The sequence below is a fragment of the Heptranchias perlo genome, chromosome 11 (assembly GCF_035084215.1).
Source record: "Heptranchias perlo isolate sHepPer1 chromosome 11, sHepPer1.hap1, whole genome shotgun sequence".
In the NCBI taxonomy this organism is placed as follows: Eukaryota; Metazoa; Chordata; class Chondrichthyes; order Hexanchiformes; family Hexanchidae; genus Heptranchias; species Heptranchias perlo.
In genome coordinates, this window is record NC_090335.1 from 2,216,578 (window position 1) to 2,235,070 (window position 18,493).

At 42.0% G+C, this 18,493-nt stretch overlaps 1 protein-coding gene across 2 annotated transcripts in view; it reads right to left on the reverse strand.

The window, feature by feature from the left end:
• ace2 (angiotensin I converting enzyme 2) overlaps positions 1–18,204 on the reverse strand; it is a 161,494-nt gene extending 143,290 nt beyond the window's left edge. For both annotated transcript variants that reach the window (XM_067992425.1, XM_067992424.1), the window contains exon 1: positions 17,934–18,204. In XM_067992425.1, the coding sequence (XP_067848526.1) occupies positions 17,934–17,951 (18 nt within the window). In that variant the 5' untranslated portion in view covers positions 17,952–18,204. The remainder of the gene's footprint in view (positions 1–17,933) is intronic.
• Positions 18,205–18,493: the final 289 nt, after the last annotated feature.

Consider the following 18,493-nt stretch of genomic DNA (forward strand, 5'->3'; position numbering starts at 1 on the left):
TACCGTGTACAGTTCTTAGAATACCGTGTACAGCTCTTAGAATACTGTGTACAGTATTTAGAATACTGTGTATAGCTCTTAGAATACTGTGTACAGCTCTTAGAATACCGTGTACAGTTCTTAGAATACCGTGTACAGCTCTTAGAATACTGTGTACAGTTCTTAGAATACAGTGTACAGCTCTTAGAATACTGTGTACAGCTCTTAGAATACTGTGTACAGTTCTTAGAATACTGTGTACAATTCTTAGAATCATGTGTACAATTCTTAGAATACTGTGTACAGCTCTTAGAATACTGTGTACAGCTCTTAGAATACAGTGTACAGCTCTTAGAATACTGTGTACAGCTCGTAGAACAACGTGTACAGTTCTTAGAATACAGTGTACAGCTCTTAAAATACAGTGTACAGCTCTTAGAATACTGTGTACAGCTCTTAGAATACTGTGTACAGTTCTTAGAATACTGTGTACAGCTCTTAGAATACTGTGTACAGTTCTTAGAATACTGTGTACAGCTCTTAGAATACTGTGTACAGTTCTTAGAATACTGTGTACAGTTCTTAGAACACTGTGTACAGCTCTTAGAATACTGTGTACAGTTCTTAGAATACTGTGTACAGCTCTTAGAATACTGTGTACAGTTCTTAGAATACAGTGTACAGCTCTTAGAATACAGTGTACAGCTCTTAGAATACCGTGTACAGTTCTTAGAATACTGTGTACAGTTCTTAGAATACTGTGTACAGCTCTTAGAATACTGTGGACAGCTCTGAGAATATTGTGTACAATTCTTAGAATACCGTGTACAGTTCTTAGAATACTGTGTACAGCTCTTAGAACACCGTGTACAGCTCCTAGAATACTGTGTACAGCTCTTAGAATAATGTGTACAATTCTTAGAATACTGTGTACAGCTCTTAGAATACTGTGTACAGTTCTTAGAATAATGTGTACAATTCTTAGAATACTGTGTACAATTCTTACAATAATGTGTACAGATCTTAGAATACCGTGTACAGCTCTTAGAATACTGTGTATAGCTCTTAGAATACTGTGTACAGCTCTTAGAATACCGTGTACAGTTCTTAGAATACTGTGTACAGTTCTTAGAATACCGTGGACAGCTCTTAGAATACTGTGTACAGCTCTTAGAATACCGTGTACAGCTCTTAGAATACTGTGTACAGTTCTTAGAATACTGTGTACAGTTCTTAGAACACTTTGTACAGCTCTTAAAATACTGTGTACAGCTCTTAGAATACTGTGTACAGCTCTTAGAATACTGTGTACAGTTCTTAGAATACTGTGTACAGTTCTTAGAATACTGTGTACAGTTCTTAGAACACTTTGTACAGCTCTTAAAATACTGTGTACAGCTCTTAGAATACTGTGTACAGCTCTTAGAATACTGTGTACAGCTCTTAGAATACTGTGTACAGCTCTTAGAATACTGTGTACAGTTCTTAGAATACTGTGTACAGTTCTTAGAATACCGTGGACAGCTCTTAGAATACTGTGTACAGCTCTTAGAATAATGTGTACAGTTCTTAGAATACTGTGTACAATTCTTAGAATAATGTGTACAATTCTTAGAATACTGTGTACAATTCTTAGAATAATGTGTACAGCTCTTAGAATACCGTGTACAGTTCTTAGAATACCGTGTACAGCTCTTAGAATACTGTGTATAGCTCTTAGAATACTGTATACAGCTCTTAGAATACAGTGTACAGCTCTTAGAATACTGTGTACAGTTCTTAGAATACCGTGTACAGTTCTTAGAATACCGTGTACAGCTCTTAGAATACTGTGTATAGCTCTTAGAATACTGTATACAGCTCTTAGAATACAGTGAACAGCTCTTAGAATACTGTGTACAGTTCTTAGAATACCGTGCACAGCTCTTAGAATACCGTGTACAGCTCTTAGAATACCGTGTACAGTTCTTAGAACACTGTGTATAGCTCTTAGAATACCGTGTACAGCTCTTAGAATACTGTGTACAGCTCTTAGAATACAGTGTACAGCTCTTAGAATACTGTGTACAGCTCTTAGAATACCGTGTACAGTTCTTAGAACACTGTGTACAGCTCTTAGAATACTGTGTACAGCTCTTAGAATACAGTGTACAGCTCTTAGAATATTGTGTACAGCTCTTAGAATACCGTGTACAGCTCTTAGAATACTGTGTACAGCTCTTAGAATACCGTGTACAGTTCTTAGAACACTGTGTACAGCTCTTAGAATACTGTGTACAGCTCTTAGAATACAGTGTACAGCTCTTAGAATACAGTGTACAGCTCTTAGAATACTGTGTACAGCTCTTAGAATACTGTGTACAGTTCTTAGAATACTGTGTACAGCTCTTAGAATACTGTGTACAGTTCTTAGAATACTGTGTACAGCTCTTAGAATACTGTGTACAGTTCTTAGAATACAGTGTACAGCTCTTAGAATACAGTGTACAGCTCTTAGAATACCGTGTACAGTTCTTAGAATACTGTGTACAGTTCTTAGAATACTGTGTACAGTTCTTAGAATACTGTGTACAGCTCTTAGAATACTGTGTACAGCTCTTAGAATATTGTGTACAATTCTTAGAATACCGTGTACAGTTCTTAGAATACTGTGTACAGCTCTTAGAATAATGTGTACAATTCTTAGAATACTGTGTACAGCTCTTAGAATACAGTGTACAGTTCTTAGAATACTGTGTACAATTCTTAGAATACTGTGTACAATTCTTACAATAATGTGTACAGATCTTAGAATACCGTGTACAGTTCTTCGAATACCGTGTACAGCTCTTAGAATACTGTGTATAGCTCTTAGAATACTGTGTACAGCTCTTAGAATACCGTGTACAGTTCTTAGAATACTGTGTACAGTTCTTAGAATACCGTGGACAGCTCTTAGAATACTGTGTACAGCTCTTAGAATACCGTGTACAGCTCTTAGAATACTGTGTACAGTTCTTTGAATACTGTGTACAGTTCTTAGAACACTTTGTACAGCTCTTAAAATACTGTGTACAGCTCTTAGAATACTGTGTACAGCTCTTAGAATACTGTGTACAGTTCTTAGAATACTGTGTACAGTTCTTAGAATACTGTGTACAGTTCTTAGAACACTTTGTACAGCTCTTAAAATACTGTGTACAGCTCTTAGAATACTGTGTACAGCTCTTAGAATACTGTGTACAGTTCTTAGAATACTGTGTACAGCTCTTAGAATACCGTGTACAGCTCTTAGAATACTGTGTACAGTTCTTAGAATACTGTGTACAGTTCTTAGAATACCGTGGACAGCTCTTAGAATACTGTGTACAGCTCTTAGAATAATGTGTACAGTTCTTAGAATACTGTGTACAATTCTTAGAATAATGTGTACAATTCTTAGAATACTGTGTACAATTCTTAGAATAATGTGTACAGCTCTTAGAATACCGTGTACAGTTCTTAGAATACCGTGTACAGCTCTTAGAATACTGTGTATAGCTCTTAGAATACTGTATACAGCTCTTAGAATACAGTGTACAGCTCTTAGAATACTGTGTACAGTTCTTAGAATACCGTGTACAGTTCTTAGAATACAGTGTACAGCTCTTAGAATACAGTGTACAGCTCTTGGAATACTGTGTACAGCTCTTAGAATACCGTGTACAGTTCTTAGAATACCGTGTACAGTTCTTAGAATACCGTGTACAGCTCTTAGAATACTGTGTACAGTTCTTAGAATTCCGTGTACAGCTCTTAGAATACTGTGTACAGTTCTTAGAATACCGTGTACAGCTCTTAGAATACTGTGTACAGCTCTTAGAATACCGTGTACAGCTCTTAGAATACTGTGTACAATTCTTAGAATACTGTGTATAGCTCTTGGAATACTGTGTACAGCTCTTAGAATACTGTGTACAGTTCTTAGAATCCCGTGTACAGCTCTTAGAATACTGTGTACAGATCTTAGAATACTGTGTATAGCTCTTAGAATACTGTGTACAGTTCTTAGAATACCGTGTACAGTTCTGAGAATACCGTGGACAGCTCTTAGAATACTATGTACAGTTCTTAGAACACCGTGTACAGCTCTTAGAATACTGTGTACAGTTCTTAGAATCCCGTGTACAGCTCTTAGAATACCGTGTACAGCTCTTAGAATACTGTGTACAGCTCTTAGAATATTGTGTATAGCTCTTAGAATACTGTGTACAGCTCTTAGAATACTGTGTACAGTTCTTAGAATCCCGTGTACAGCTCTTAGAATACTGTGTATAGCTCTTAGAATACTGTGTACAGCTCTTAGAATACTATGTACAGTTCTTAGAACACCGTGGACAGCTCTTAGAATACCGTGTACAGCTCTTAGAATACCGTGTACAGCTCTTAGAATACTGTGTATAGCTCTTGGAATACTGTGTATAGCTCTTAGAATACTATGTATAGCTCTTAGAATACTGTGTACAGCTCTTAGAACACTGTGTACAGCTCTTAGAATACTGTGTACAGCTCTTAGAATACTGTGTACAGTTCTTAGAATCCCGTGTACAGCTCTTAGAATACTGTGTACAGCTCTTAGAATACTGTGTACAGCTCTTAGAATACTGTGTACAGCTCTTAGAATACTGTGTACAGTTCTTAGAATCCCGTGTACAGCTCTTAGAATACTGTGTACAGCTCTTAGAATACTGTGTACAGCTCTTAGAATACTATGTACAGTTCTTAGAACACCGTGTACAGCTCTTAGAATACTGTGTACAGCTCTTAGAATACTGTGTATAGCTCTTAGAATACTGTGTACAGCTCTTAGAATACTATGTCCAGTTCTTAGAACACCGTGTACAGCTCTTAGAATACTGTGTACAGTTCTTAGAATCCCGTGTACAGCTCTTAGAATACTGTGTACAGCTCTTAGAATACTGTGTATAGCTCTTAGAATACTGTGTACAGCTCTTAGAATACTATGTACAGTTCTTAGAACACCGTGTACAGCTCTTAGAATACTGTGTACAGTTCTTAGAATCCCGTGTACAGCTCTTAGAATACCGTGTACAGTTCTTAGAATACTGTGTGCAGCTCTTAGAATACCGTGTACAGCTCTTAAAATACTGTGTACAGTTCTTAGAATACCGTGTGCAGCTCTTAGAATACCGTGTACAGCTCTTAAAATACTGTGTACAGTTCTTAGAATACTGTGTACAGCTCTTAGAATACTGTGTGCAGCTCTTAGAATACCGTGTACAGCTCTTAAAATACTGTGTACAGTTCTTAGAATACCGTGTACAGTTCTTAGAATACTGTGTACAGCTCTTAGAATACTGTGTACTGCTCTTAGAATACCGTGTACAGCTCTTAGAATACTGTGTACAGCTCTTAGAATACTGTGTACAGTTCTTAGAATACTGTGTACAGTTCTTAGAATACTGTGTACAGTTCTTAGAATACTGTGTACTGCTCTTAGAATACCGTGTACAGCTCTTAGAATACTGTGTACAGCTCTTAGAATACTGTGTACAGTTCTTAGAATACTGTGTACAGCTCTTCGAATACCGTGTACAGTTCTTAGAATACCGTGTACAGCTCTTAGAATACTGTGTACAGCTCTTAGAATACTGTGTACAGCTCTTCGAATACAGTTCTGGTGACTCAGTACAAAAAGGATATTGCATCTATTGAAAGGATCGAGACGAGAGTGATCAGAATGATTGAGGGGATGGGGGATTGAATTATGAGGAGTGATTGTGTAAATTGGGAATGTTCTCACTGGAAAGGAGAAAGTTGAGGGGTGATCTGATTGCTGTATTTAGGATTCTAAAGGGACTGGATAATGTCGGCCATGATAATCTGTTTCACCTTGTCCAGAACAGTAGAATCAGAGGACACGGCCTGCGCTTATAGGGGAGTAAATTTAAAACTAATCTGCAGAAACAGTATTTCAGTGGGGGAGAGGTCAATCTGTGGAACAGACTCCCCGGGGAGAAGGTGGAAGCAGGAAGTATCGATTCATTCAAATGCAATTTCGATAGATTTCTTTCAGATATTTTGCGATACAGTATACGAGTAATTTGAGACATAACATATGGGAAGTGTAACAGGCTTGGGAGGAACAGGAGACTTTGGACCTATGGTTCCCAAAGCTCTCCACCACTGGGGTTTTCCTCGCCTCATGTCTGGTTCTGTTGTCGACTCATTGATAGAGATTGATTGCTGTGATTGGTCAATAATTCCATTATCATATCATTAGACTACCAGGGTGGTAGAAAACAAATTAGATGGACCTTGGTCTTTTCTTGTTTAGCAGTTCCTATGTCGACGCAGTTGGTTCTGTAGGAGATGGGAAGTCAAACAATGAGATATCAGGTTGGCATCTTTAATATGAAAAGACAAGAACAACATTTGTGGTGTCTGCAGACTATCCAGTTAGCATAAGAACGATGATAAGTTACTATATGAAGAAGTTATGTGAAAACAGAAAAGTTATTCTGATGGGTGACTTCAATTAACCAAATAATAATTAAAAATACCCAACTAGTTCTGAGTCAGAGTTGTTAAAAGTAATGCCCATGCATCATGCTGCTTCATGATCCTGTGCGCCAGGAAAGCAATGAAGGGCAGTGCTGATCGGGACTTGGTATTGAGAAGTGACCCAGATGATGTACAGGAAATGGAAGTTAAGGCACCTTTGGAGAACAGAAACTATAAATGATCTGGGATTCAGAAATACCAGGGTTCAGAAGCCAGTTATCCAACATTAAATGGGCTAATTTCAAATAATTAGGAAAGAGCTGAAGCAAATTGATAGATGTGCTTTGCTCAACAACATTTCAGAAAAGGACAACTGGTACACCATTAAAGATAAAAATTCAGCACACAGGATAAAGATCAACAAACTAAACCCGACGTGGATTAACAAAGAAATAAGGAGGAAGAATAAACTCTACAAATTCAGGAGAGAGAAAGAGAAAAGTTTCACTGGGATAAATATAGGGACATGCCGAAACATATTAAAAGGATAATCAGAGGGGAAAAGGCAAGTTTGGAATAAAGAATAGCGACAGACGCAAACCGTAAGGGTAAGGAATCCTTTCAGTGCATTAACAGTAAGAGAACAGTTGGAGAGAGATGGGGAGCTTAAAAGATGCAAATAGAGCTGGAATAAAGGATACGGACAAGATGGTTAATATTCTGAATGGCTATTTCTTCCACATATTCACAAGGGAAGGTCCTGAACAACATAATCTCTCTAAATAGAGATCACCTGAGTACAATGAATGACTTCGATATAAATGAGATGGTCGTCCAGGACAGGCTAAAAAGCTCCAAACTAATAAATGCTCAGGGTTAGATGTTTTTTATCCCAGAGTACGAGAGACTAGGGTGGAGATCTGTGCAATAATAACCGAGTGAACAGCAGTCAACATGGATTCAGAAATGGAAGCTCATGCTTGACCAATCTCCTTGACCTTTTTGAGGAAGTAACAACCCAACTGGACTCTGAAAGGCCCTACAATGTGATGTACCTAGACTTCTAAAAGGCATTTGACATTTGGCCATTAATTAAAGTCCAAGCATTAGCATTCAGGGCAAATCTTGGGAATGGATAAGTAATTGGATGAAGGATAGAAAACAATGTTTACTGGTTAGAGAAGTTATGTCTACAAGAGGAGAATGGCTGAGTGGTGGTTCTTGAGGAATCAGTGTTGGGACCACTGCTGTTTCTAATTTACATGGATGACTTGGATTCAGAAACTCAAAGCAAATCGATCATATTTGCAAAATATACCAAACTAGAAGGGGTAATTGATTCTGATGATGCAGATCAGGAATCATAAAACGAGTTGGACAAAATATGTAAGCAGACCAAATGTACTACACATAGAATCATAGAATCATAGAATCATAGAAGTTACAACATGGAAACAGGCCCTTCGGCCCAACATGTCCATGTCGCCCAGTTTATACCACTAAGCTAGTCCCAATTGCCTGCACTTGGCCCATATCCCTCTATACCCATCTTACCCATGTAACTGTCCAAATGCTTTTTAAAAGACAAAATTGTACCCGCCTCTACTACTGCCTCTGGCAGCTCGTTCCAGACACTCACCACCCTTTGAGTGAAAAAATTACCCCTCTGGACCCTTTTGTATCTCTCCCCTCTCACCTTAAATCTATGCCCCCTCGTTATAGACTCCCCTACCTTTGGGAAAAGATTTTGACTATCGACCTTATCTATGCCCCTCATTATTTTATAGACTTCGATAAGATCACCCCTTAACCTCCTGCTCTCCAGGGAAAAAAGTCCCAGTCTGTCTAACCTCTCCCTGTAAGTCAAACCATCAAGTCCCGGTAGCATCCTAGTAAATCTTTTCTGCACTCTTTCTAGTTTAATAATATCCTTTCTATAATAGGGTGACCAGAACTGTACACAGTACTCCAAGTGTGGCCTCACCAATGCCCTGTACAACTTCAACAAGACATCCCAACTCCTGCATTCAATGTTCTGACCAATGAAACCAAGCATGCTGAATGCCTTCTTCACCACCCTATCCACCTGTGACTCCACTTTCAAGGAGCTATGAATCTGTACTCCCAGATCTCTTTGTTCTATAACTCTCCCCAACGCCCTACCATTAATGGAGTAGGTCCTGGCCCGATTCGATCTACCAAAATGCATCACCTCACATTTATCTAAATTGAACTCCATCTGCCATTCATCGGCCCACTGGCCCAATTTATCAAGATCCCGTTGCAATCCTAGATAACCTTCTTCACTGTCCACAATGCCACCAATCTTGGTGTCATCTGCAAACTTACTAACCATGCCTCCTAAATTCTCATCCAAATCATTAATATAAATAACAAATAACAGCGGACCCAGCACCGATCCCTGAGGCACACCGCTGGACACAGGCATCCAGTTTGAAAAACAACCCTCTACAACCACCCTCTGTCTTCTGTCGTCAAGCCAATTTTGTATCCAATTGGCTACCTCACCTTGGATCCCATGAGATTTAACCTTATGTAACAACCTACCATGCGGTACCTTGTCAAAGGCTTTGCTGAAGTCCATGTAGACCACGTCTACTGCACAGCCCTCATCTATCTACTTGGTCACCCCTTCAAAAAACTCAATCAAATTCGTGAGACATGATTTTCCTCTCACAAAACCATGCTGACTGTTCCTAATCAGTCCCTGCCTCTCCAAATGCCTGTAGATCCTGTCCCTCAGAATACCCTCTAACAACTTACCCACTACAGATGTCAGGCTCACTGGTCTGTAGTTCCCAGGCTTTTCCCTGCCGCCCTTCTTAAACAAAGGCACAACATTTGCTACCCTCCAATCTTCAGGCACCTCACCTGTAGCGGTGGATGATTCAAATATCTCTGCTAGGGGACCCGCAATTTCCTCCCTAACCTCCCATAACGTCCTGGGATACATTTCATCAGGTCCCGGAGATTTATCTACCTTGATGCGCGTTAAGACTTCCAGTACCTCCCTCTCTGTAATATGTACACTCCTCAAGACATCACTATTTATTTCCCCAAGTTCCCTAACATCCATGCCTTTCTCAACCGTAAATACCGATGTGAAATATTCATTCAGGATCTCACCCATCTCTTGTGGTTCCGCACATAGATGACATTGTTCATCCTTAAGAGGCCCTACTCTCTCCCTAGTTACCCTTTTGCCCTTTATGTATTTGTAGAAGCTCTTTGGATTCACATAGGAAGGAAATATGGGTGACGTACATAGTCCATGATCAGCTTTGAAATAGCTAAGGATGAATTTGAAAGAGACCTAGAAATTTTTGTATTCTCAATGCTCAGCACACATTCAGCCATTGTGGAGCAACAATCAACAAAGTAAATTAAATGTTGAACTGCATAGCAAAAGCAGTGGAGTGCATGTCAGAGGAAGTAATGCTCAAACTGCACAGTGCTTTGGTCAAACTATGCCTTGAGTACTGGGTCCAGTTCTGGTCGTTGAGATATAAGGAAAATATTCAAGCATTGGAGGCAGTGCAGAGAAGACTCTCAAGGCTGATCCAGTGGTCTGAGTTGTGAGGAAAGATTGGAGATACTTGGCTTTTCAGCCTGGAGGAGATGACTGAGAGGTGATCTTACAGAGGTATATAAGATAGTAAATTGTATGGAAAAGGCAAATTACTTCAAATCAAACTGTGAGAATAGGACAAGGGGATATAGGTTCAAGTGTTAACTTAGGATTGATCTGCACATCAGAATAATCAATACATGGAATGAACTCCCTGAAAGATAGTGGAAATGAAAACTCTGGAATTATTTAAGAAATAATTAGAAAGTGCAATGGGAAACCTTGGGGCATTTTTGGATAGAATGCCAATAAGAAGGGCCAAATAGCTTTCTTTCTTTGCATTTATCTTGTGTGTTCCTGAAGTGCTAGTCAAGCAGTTGAGGGAACTGCTACACAGGGCAGAAAGGATCCCCAGAGACCCCAGGGAGAGGAAGGAAAACTCAAGGAGCCGATCCATGTAGACTGCCTCGTGCTTGGTCACTGAGCAACATCAGCAAGGCATGGGAGCAACGAGCTTACAGCAACTCTCAGCAAAGGAATGGTTAGTGATGGGGAAAGGGATGAAAAAGACAGGGAAAATATAGAGTCTTAAGAAGAGAAATGTTCAGGATTTCTCTTACGCCTGCAGAAACGTGCCTTTATGCCAGTGATTATATTTTAGAGAAAATGTTTCTGAAGATGCCTCTCATTACTCAAAGAGCAAATAATAGCTTAAACAGCGTAACTAGCATTCGGGTAAAATACTCATTGTAAAAAAAGATCATCTAGTCTTCTCGCTCAATTTTCAGGGCATTGTGTAAACATCTGCGAACATAAGTTAATGTTTTCCAGTTTAATCTTTGGAATGACTAAATGGTTTTATTACAGTCAAGATGCCCTTTATACATTTCTCATTATATTGATGTTGATGCAATGGCCCATATCATTCAGCAGGCACTGCAAGCCATAGCTAATAATATCGGCAGAGGATATGTGGCCTTCACTCCCTCTCAGACACAAAGGGGCCGATTTTCAGATGGCCAAACGGGTGTGTTGGGGGTGGGGGGCTCCTAAAATAGCGGAATCCCGGAGCGGGTACGGAGCCCGGCTCCAACCCGCTGAATTACGGGTTCCCCCGAGTGACGCGCTCAAGTGCGCGCGCAGCTCCCGAATGCGGGACTCCCACCGGCAATTAAAGCCGGCGGGATGCTACTTCACATAGTTATTCAGATAGTTGAGGTACTTGGCAGACCTCATTGATTGGAGATTTTGGCAGGGGTGCAATTTTATAGGAACATAGGGAACATAGGAACAGGAGTAGGCCATTCAGCCCCTCGTGCCTGCTCCGCCATTTGATAAGATCATGGCTGATCTGTGATCTAACTCCATATACCCGCCTTTGGCCCATATCCCTTAATACCTTTGGTTGCCAAAACGCTATCTATCTCAGATTTAAATTTAGCAATTGAGCTAGTATCAATTGCCGTTTGCGGAAGAGAGTTCCAAACTTCTGCCACCCTTTGTGTGTAGAAATGTTTTCTAATCTCGCTCCTGAAAGGTCTGGCTCTAATTTTTAGACTGTGCCCCCTACTCCTAGAATCCCCAACCAATGGAAATAGTTTCTCTCTCTCCACCCTATCCGTTCCCCTTAATATCTTATAAACTTCGATCAGATCACCCCTTAACCTTCTAAACTCTAGAGAATACAACCCCAATTTGTGTAATCTCTCCTCGTAACTTAACCCTTGAAGTCATTCTAATAAACCTACGCTGCACTCCCTCCAAAACCAATATGTCCTTCCGAAGGTGCGGTGCCCAGAACTGCTCACAGTACTCCAGGTGCGGTCTAACCAGGGTTTTGTATAGCTGCAGCATAACTTCTGCCCCCTTGTACTCCAGTCCTCTCGATATAAAGGCCAGCATTCCATTAGCCTTCTTGATTATTTTCTGCACCTGTTCATGACACTTCAACGTTCTATGTACCTGAACCCCTAAGTCCCTTTGGACATCCACTGTTTTAACTTTTTACCATTTAGAAAGTACTATTTTGAAGGATCCTCAGTGTGTTTCCCGTGCTGTGGGAAACACTCCCTGTTGGAGCAGACGTGTTTCAGCCAGCAGACAGTGGGATTTGCAAAGGATTATTTGACAGTTGGTGGGAGAACCTCATGTATTGCAGCAGGACACTCTGTCACTTCAGACAAAGTTTTGGCTGCAACACTTTTGTCTTTCCACTCAAAATTAATTTATACCCTAAACTCTGCTGTGCAAACACATTTACCTACTTTGCGGACCCCCTCAAACTCACACTGTCAGGATGGGGGGCGCCATGGCTGCATTCATCACTTCATCCGAGGACGAGCAACATCACCAGCCTCGCCAGGCACACCGTCCACCTCCGCCACGTGGAGCTCCACAACACAGTGCTGCACCACAGGCACCTGCACAAGAGCACAGAGGGCAACAGCAGAGAGAGAGCGACGTCACAGGAGGCACTACCCTCACCACAGGGTCTACAGACCGAGGCTCAGCTTCCTGGACCTCTCTGAGGAGCAGTGCACACGGAGCTCCTTCCCCGGCCAGGCCTTCTTGGTGGCAGAGACAGGCCATTTCCTCCCGTCCGCTGGGTAGAAAATATCCCTCCTCCTCCTCACCCCATCCAGTAGGACCTGGAGTGAGGCATCGTTAAATCTGGGAGAATCCTTTCCCCTTGGCTGCTCCATGCTGTACTTTTGGTTGTTTGCTGCAGGAGCGGTATTGGAGGACTGCCCCTTTAAATCGGGCTCCTCCAGCTGACAGCCTGTGATGCGGGTGTGCAGTCCGCCCACTGCGCAGGTTGACGACGGGAAACCCGGAAGCCCCACGGTAAGTGGCTTCACTTTACCCGCGATCGAGTGGGGAATGGACAGATTTCACTGGGTGGGTTACCCACGCGCCCAGTCGCCACCCCCCCACCGCTGGCATCCCGCCTCCCTGGTAATATCGGGGCCAAAGCGTGAGACCATTACACGCTCCAAAAGTTCCTGCATCATAACTAATACTATCCTGCATAACCCATTGTGGAGTGTGTATGAAGGGTTTAAGGAGTGTTTGTGTCAGGGTTATAGGGTCTGTGTCTCACCACTGCAAGGAAGTACAGGAGTTGTGTATGAGAGGTAAAAGTGAGGGTAACCCAATAAATGCAAAAACCCAGAAAAGGGGCTATGCTCATGAAAAATGTGTTTATAGTCTTTGCCCCCAATCTGTGCTTGAGTAGCGCTACAGTGGAATTTCAGGTAGGCTTTTCGAGTGAATGCACCTGACTACACTGAATGTAAACTGTATACCGATGAGAATCAGTGATCTGTGTGCTCACATCTCCTGCATTAACATGAGGTAAAATTCAGGGGCAAACTGCTGCCCCCACCCAAACCCCCCACCCCCCCACCACCCACAATTTACAAAATGCCTTATTTGGAAGAACAAGCAACATCTACAAAGTCTCCTTGACAGCTGCTGAAGATATGTGCCTCACCCTCTCCTGATCTCCATTAACTGCTTCACTAACAAAGGCCAGCTCTCCTTCTACCTCCTTCCCAAACAATAGCTCTGGGAGTGTGGCTCCCTATCCTAGTCTGACCCCCACAATCAATACAAAGCAAATTCTCAGAGTCAAATCTACCCTTCCTTTTATTTCCAAGCCTTCAGTCTATACAGCCACACTTGTTTTCCCTGTTCATACACAGTAAAAAAGTACAAATAACCATGATAGAGTTCCAACAAAGATTTATTACAATACAGTGATTATACAGTGTCAGCACTGTGGTCCCCTCTTACCCACTGTTCCACGGTGGTGTTCTGGGAGTGTGCCTACCTATCCTAGTGCTCCTCCCATGTGAATTCCCAGTGATATCTCAGTGAACTGTAACCATGTACATTACAGCCATGTTCAGCCGGAGTTCAGATTTGCTATTTGCTGCCATGCATTGTGTCCAATTGCTTTTGAGACTTTTTACAGCACAACACAACAGCAGCCAGAGCACACACATTCACACTGTTAGAGGACGGGCATTCATACTTACAAGTTTATGAGTTACTCCTCAAAATAATTGGGTTCAAAAGCATTTATTGTTGATATACACAGAGTATTAAGCAGACAGTGATAACTATTAACTGACAATAATTGCTCATACACTTAACAGCACACTTCCAACTAGTTTCACTTTGCTAGTTCATCAGAGAATCCACACACTGCCGTTCTCGAGCTCGAGGGGTTACATAAGAAACATAAGAAATTGGAGCAGGAGTAGGCCAATCGGCCCCTCGAGCCTGCTCCGCCATTCAATAAGATCATGGCTGATCTGATCCCAACCACAAATCTAAAGAACACAAGAAGTCGGAGCAGGACCCGGCCACATAGCCCCTGGGCCCTCTCCGCCACCCACAGGGCATTGACCGATCCGAACTCAGCTTCATGTCCAATTTCCTGCCCGCTCCCCATAACCCCTAATTCCCTTTACTTCTAGGAAACTGTCTATTTCTGTTTTAAATTTATCTAATGATGTAGCTTCCACAGCTTCCTGGGGCAGCAAATTCCACAGACCTACCACCCTCTGAGTGAAGAAGTTTCTCCTCATCTCAGTTTTGAAAGAGCAGCCCCTTATTCTAAGATTATGCCCCCTAGTTCTAGTTTCACCCATCTTTGGGAACATCCTTACTGCATCCACCCGATCAAGACCCTTCACAATCTTATATGTTTCAATAAGATCGCCTCTCATTCTTCTGAACTCCAATGAGTAGAGTCCCAATCTACTCAACCTCTCCTCATATGTCCGCCCCCTCATCCCCGGGATTAACCGAGTGAACCTTCTTTGTACTGCCTCGAGAGCAAGTATGTCTTTTCTTAAGTATGGAGACCAAAACTGTATGCAGTATTCCAGGTGCGGTCTCACCAATACCTTATATAACTGCAGCAATACCTCCTTGTTTTTATATTCTATCCCCCTAGCAATAAAAGCCAACATTCCGTTGGCTTTCTTGATCACCTGCTGCACCTGCATACCAACTTTTTGATTTTCTTGCACTAGGACCCCCAGATCCCTTTGTACTGCAGTACTTTCCAGTCTCTCGCCATTAAGAAAATAACTTGCTCTCTGATTTTTCCTGCCAAAGTGCATAACCTCACATTTTCCAATATTATATTGCATCTGCCAAATCTCCGCCCACTTACCCAGCCTGTCTATATCCCCTTGCAGGTTTTTTATGTCCTCCTCACTCTCTACTTTCCCTCCCATCTTTGTATCATCTGCAAATTTTGATATGTTGCACTCGGTCCCCTCCTCCAAATCGTTAATATAGATTGTAAAGAGTTGGGGACCCAGCACCGACCCCTGTGGAACACCACTGGTTACTGGTTGCCAGTCCGAAAATGAACCATTTATCCCAACTCTCTGCTTCCTGTTCGATAACCAATCCTCCACCCATGCCAGAATATTACCCCCAATCCCGTGATTTTTTATCTTAAGTAATAATCTTTTATGTGGCACCTTGTTGAATGCCTTCTGGAAGTCTAAATACACTACGTCCACTGGTTCCCCTTTATCCACCCTATACGTTATATCCTCGAAGAACTCAAGCAAATTTGTCAGACATGACTTCCCCTTCATAAAGCCATGCTGACTTTGTCCTATTAAATTATGCTTATCTAAATGTTCCGTTACTGTCTCCATGGCTGATCAGGCCTCATTGAATTCTGAGACATCTCTCCAGGACCCTCTTCTTTTATATCTATTATGCAGATATGGCCTCGACCTGGGAGGACAGCTGAGAGACCTATGGGGCCAGGACAAAGGAAGCTTGTAACTAAATACTTATCAGCTAAATGCCTCTGCCTGGTAACTGGCTGGTGTGGTGGGTGCTGAGTCTCTGCCTTCAAGAGGGAGCTGGACCAGTTCCTGACTGGGGCAGAGATCACATCATATAGAAGGGAAGTGTCTTTATAGATAACACTCGGTCCGTGTGATCTCCTGGACTGGTTTCGATCGTCTGAGGGGTTCGGAGAGGGATTTTACAGAGTATTTTTTCCCTTATTGGCCCTGCGTTTGTCTCTGTTTTTTGCCTCTCCCTGGAGATTACATGGCTGCAGGGGGAGGGAGGGAGGGAGGAAGTATCTAGTTGGGATGCTCCAGCCCCCATGGTGTGTGGGGCAGGCTTGATGGACCAGCTGGCCTATTCCTGCCTGTCATGTTCATTTGTAACTTTTACCTCCCACTGACCAAATGAACATTACACATGCTTAAAAGGTAAAAGCTAATATAAACCGCAGGACAATTTAATTACAATAAATACCAACCTATAAAACTTGGAAAAGCTGACAGCCAGCTTCAAATAAGGCAGCACAGCCGACAATTCAAACTTAGCGTACAGCTGAAAAATAACCCTGAATAAATGTTTCTGTCCAAGGTGACTGCATGAGTTGAAATTTTTATTGCACTGGATTTCTTGTATTAGGGTTTCACATTTCACAATTCAGTTTGTTTTTTTGGTAAAATATTGAATTTTATTCACCCCATCCTAAGTTGGCTCACATTTTCCCCACCATCAATCAATTATAAATAAAACATTGAACAAAAAAAGTTAATCATTGTCAGGGAATTGCCTGGGTGGTAATCTGGTGGGAGGACTGTACACGTTTACAGAACCCACAACAATGACTATTCAAATAACAGGCCCACAGTGAACTGTCCCCGTATTGCACCTGTTCAGGACATTGCTGAATTTCTGTCAGTACACATGCAGATATCAGGGATAGTTTGCTCCAGGGTCCTGAGTACACGGGAAGAAAATTGAACAGCTTATTCAATCCTAAAGTCAATATCTTGAAATCTTGAGTGCCAGTAACAACATTATGTTCTGCACAACTGCATGGCCCAAGAGTGGTTCTAGATACAACGTTCAAGTGGGCAACAAAACCCATCCAACTCCCACTTTGAAATTATATGCACACTGCAGGCACCCGTTAGTGTTGGCTCAGGCAGCACCTTTTTTTTTTATTCGTTCACGGGATGTGGGCGTCGCTGGCAAGGCCGGCATTTATTGCCCATCCCTAATTGCCCTCGAGAAGGTGGTGGTGAGCCGCCTTCTTGAACCGCTGCAGTCCGTGTGGTGACGGTTCTCCCACAGTGCTGTTAGGAAGGGAGTTCCAGGATTTTGACCCAGCGACAATGAAGGAACGGCGATATATTTCCAAGTCGGGATGGGGTGTGACTTGGAGGGGAACGTGCAGGTGGTGTTGTTCCCATGCGCCTGCTGCCCTTGTCCTTCTAGGTGGTAGAAGTCGCGGGTTTGGGAGGTGCTGTCAAAGGAGTCTTGGCGATGCTGACGAATGCGGTTCAGAATCCTTTCCCCAATGAAGCAGTGCTGTCATTGGTTTGAACACATCACCAAAAAACATGAGGCAACATTTCCTCAGGGCTTCTCCTGATCTCCCTCCATCACTTGGGGAAAGCCCGGAGAGTTACACCATTTCTCCAGGGTGACAGGAGATTGGGGAACATTTTACCCTGTGTCTCATATTACACTGTTGTGTTAAAAGCCACACACCCCCCTTCATAGAAACATGTTACAAGAATCCTGCAAACTGGAAACGGAGAGAAAAGAATAAAAACATCAGATTACAGGTCACTAAATAACATTTGCAACAAAGATTGTGGTGATAATTTAATTCAATGGCTGCACTAAAGTCCAGTCCAATCGAATAATTAGTACCTGACACTGGAATCAACGTTTCACCCTCCCACCATCAGTGCACTGTGGCTGCAGTACACATGAACAACTTGTCAGGAATACTCTGACTGTAGTTCCCAGCCCCGTGGCCTCTACCATCAAGAAGGACAAGAGCAGGAAGATCATGGGAATACATCACCTTCAAATTCCCCGCCATGTCAAACACCACTCAGACTTGAACATATATCACTGTTCCTTCATTGTCGCTGGGTCTATATCCTGAAATTCCTCATCTAACACTTTTGTGAGAAAATCTTCACCACACTGACTGCAACAATTCAGGGAGAAGGCCGACCGCCACCTTCCCAAGGCAACCAGGCTTGGCCAATAATGCCAGCGACCCCCACATTCAGGTATAAGTAGGAAAATTATTCTAACTTCAAAGCCCTAAATGTAATTACTGTCAGCCCTTGTAGTGCTGCATGGAATGAGTTCTTTTGACCCTATGCTAAGCTAAACATTACTGAAGTATGTTGCGAATTATTTATTCACACTGTTAATATTTCTATTATATATTAAACTTCTGGATCTGGTTAACTTACAACCTATTTAACCAGATTCCTTTACAACCTTGGTTTCCATTGGTTGAAAGATTAGCCTGTAAGTCCTGTTTACAGCCAATGATAATCTACTATTTTCAACATTGCTCCCACTTCCAAAGCTAAAATATTAAATCACAACTTCAAATATTTTTTCATT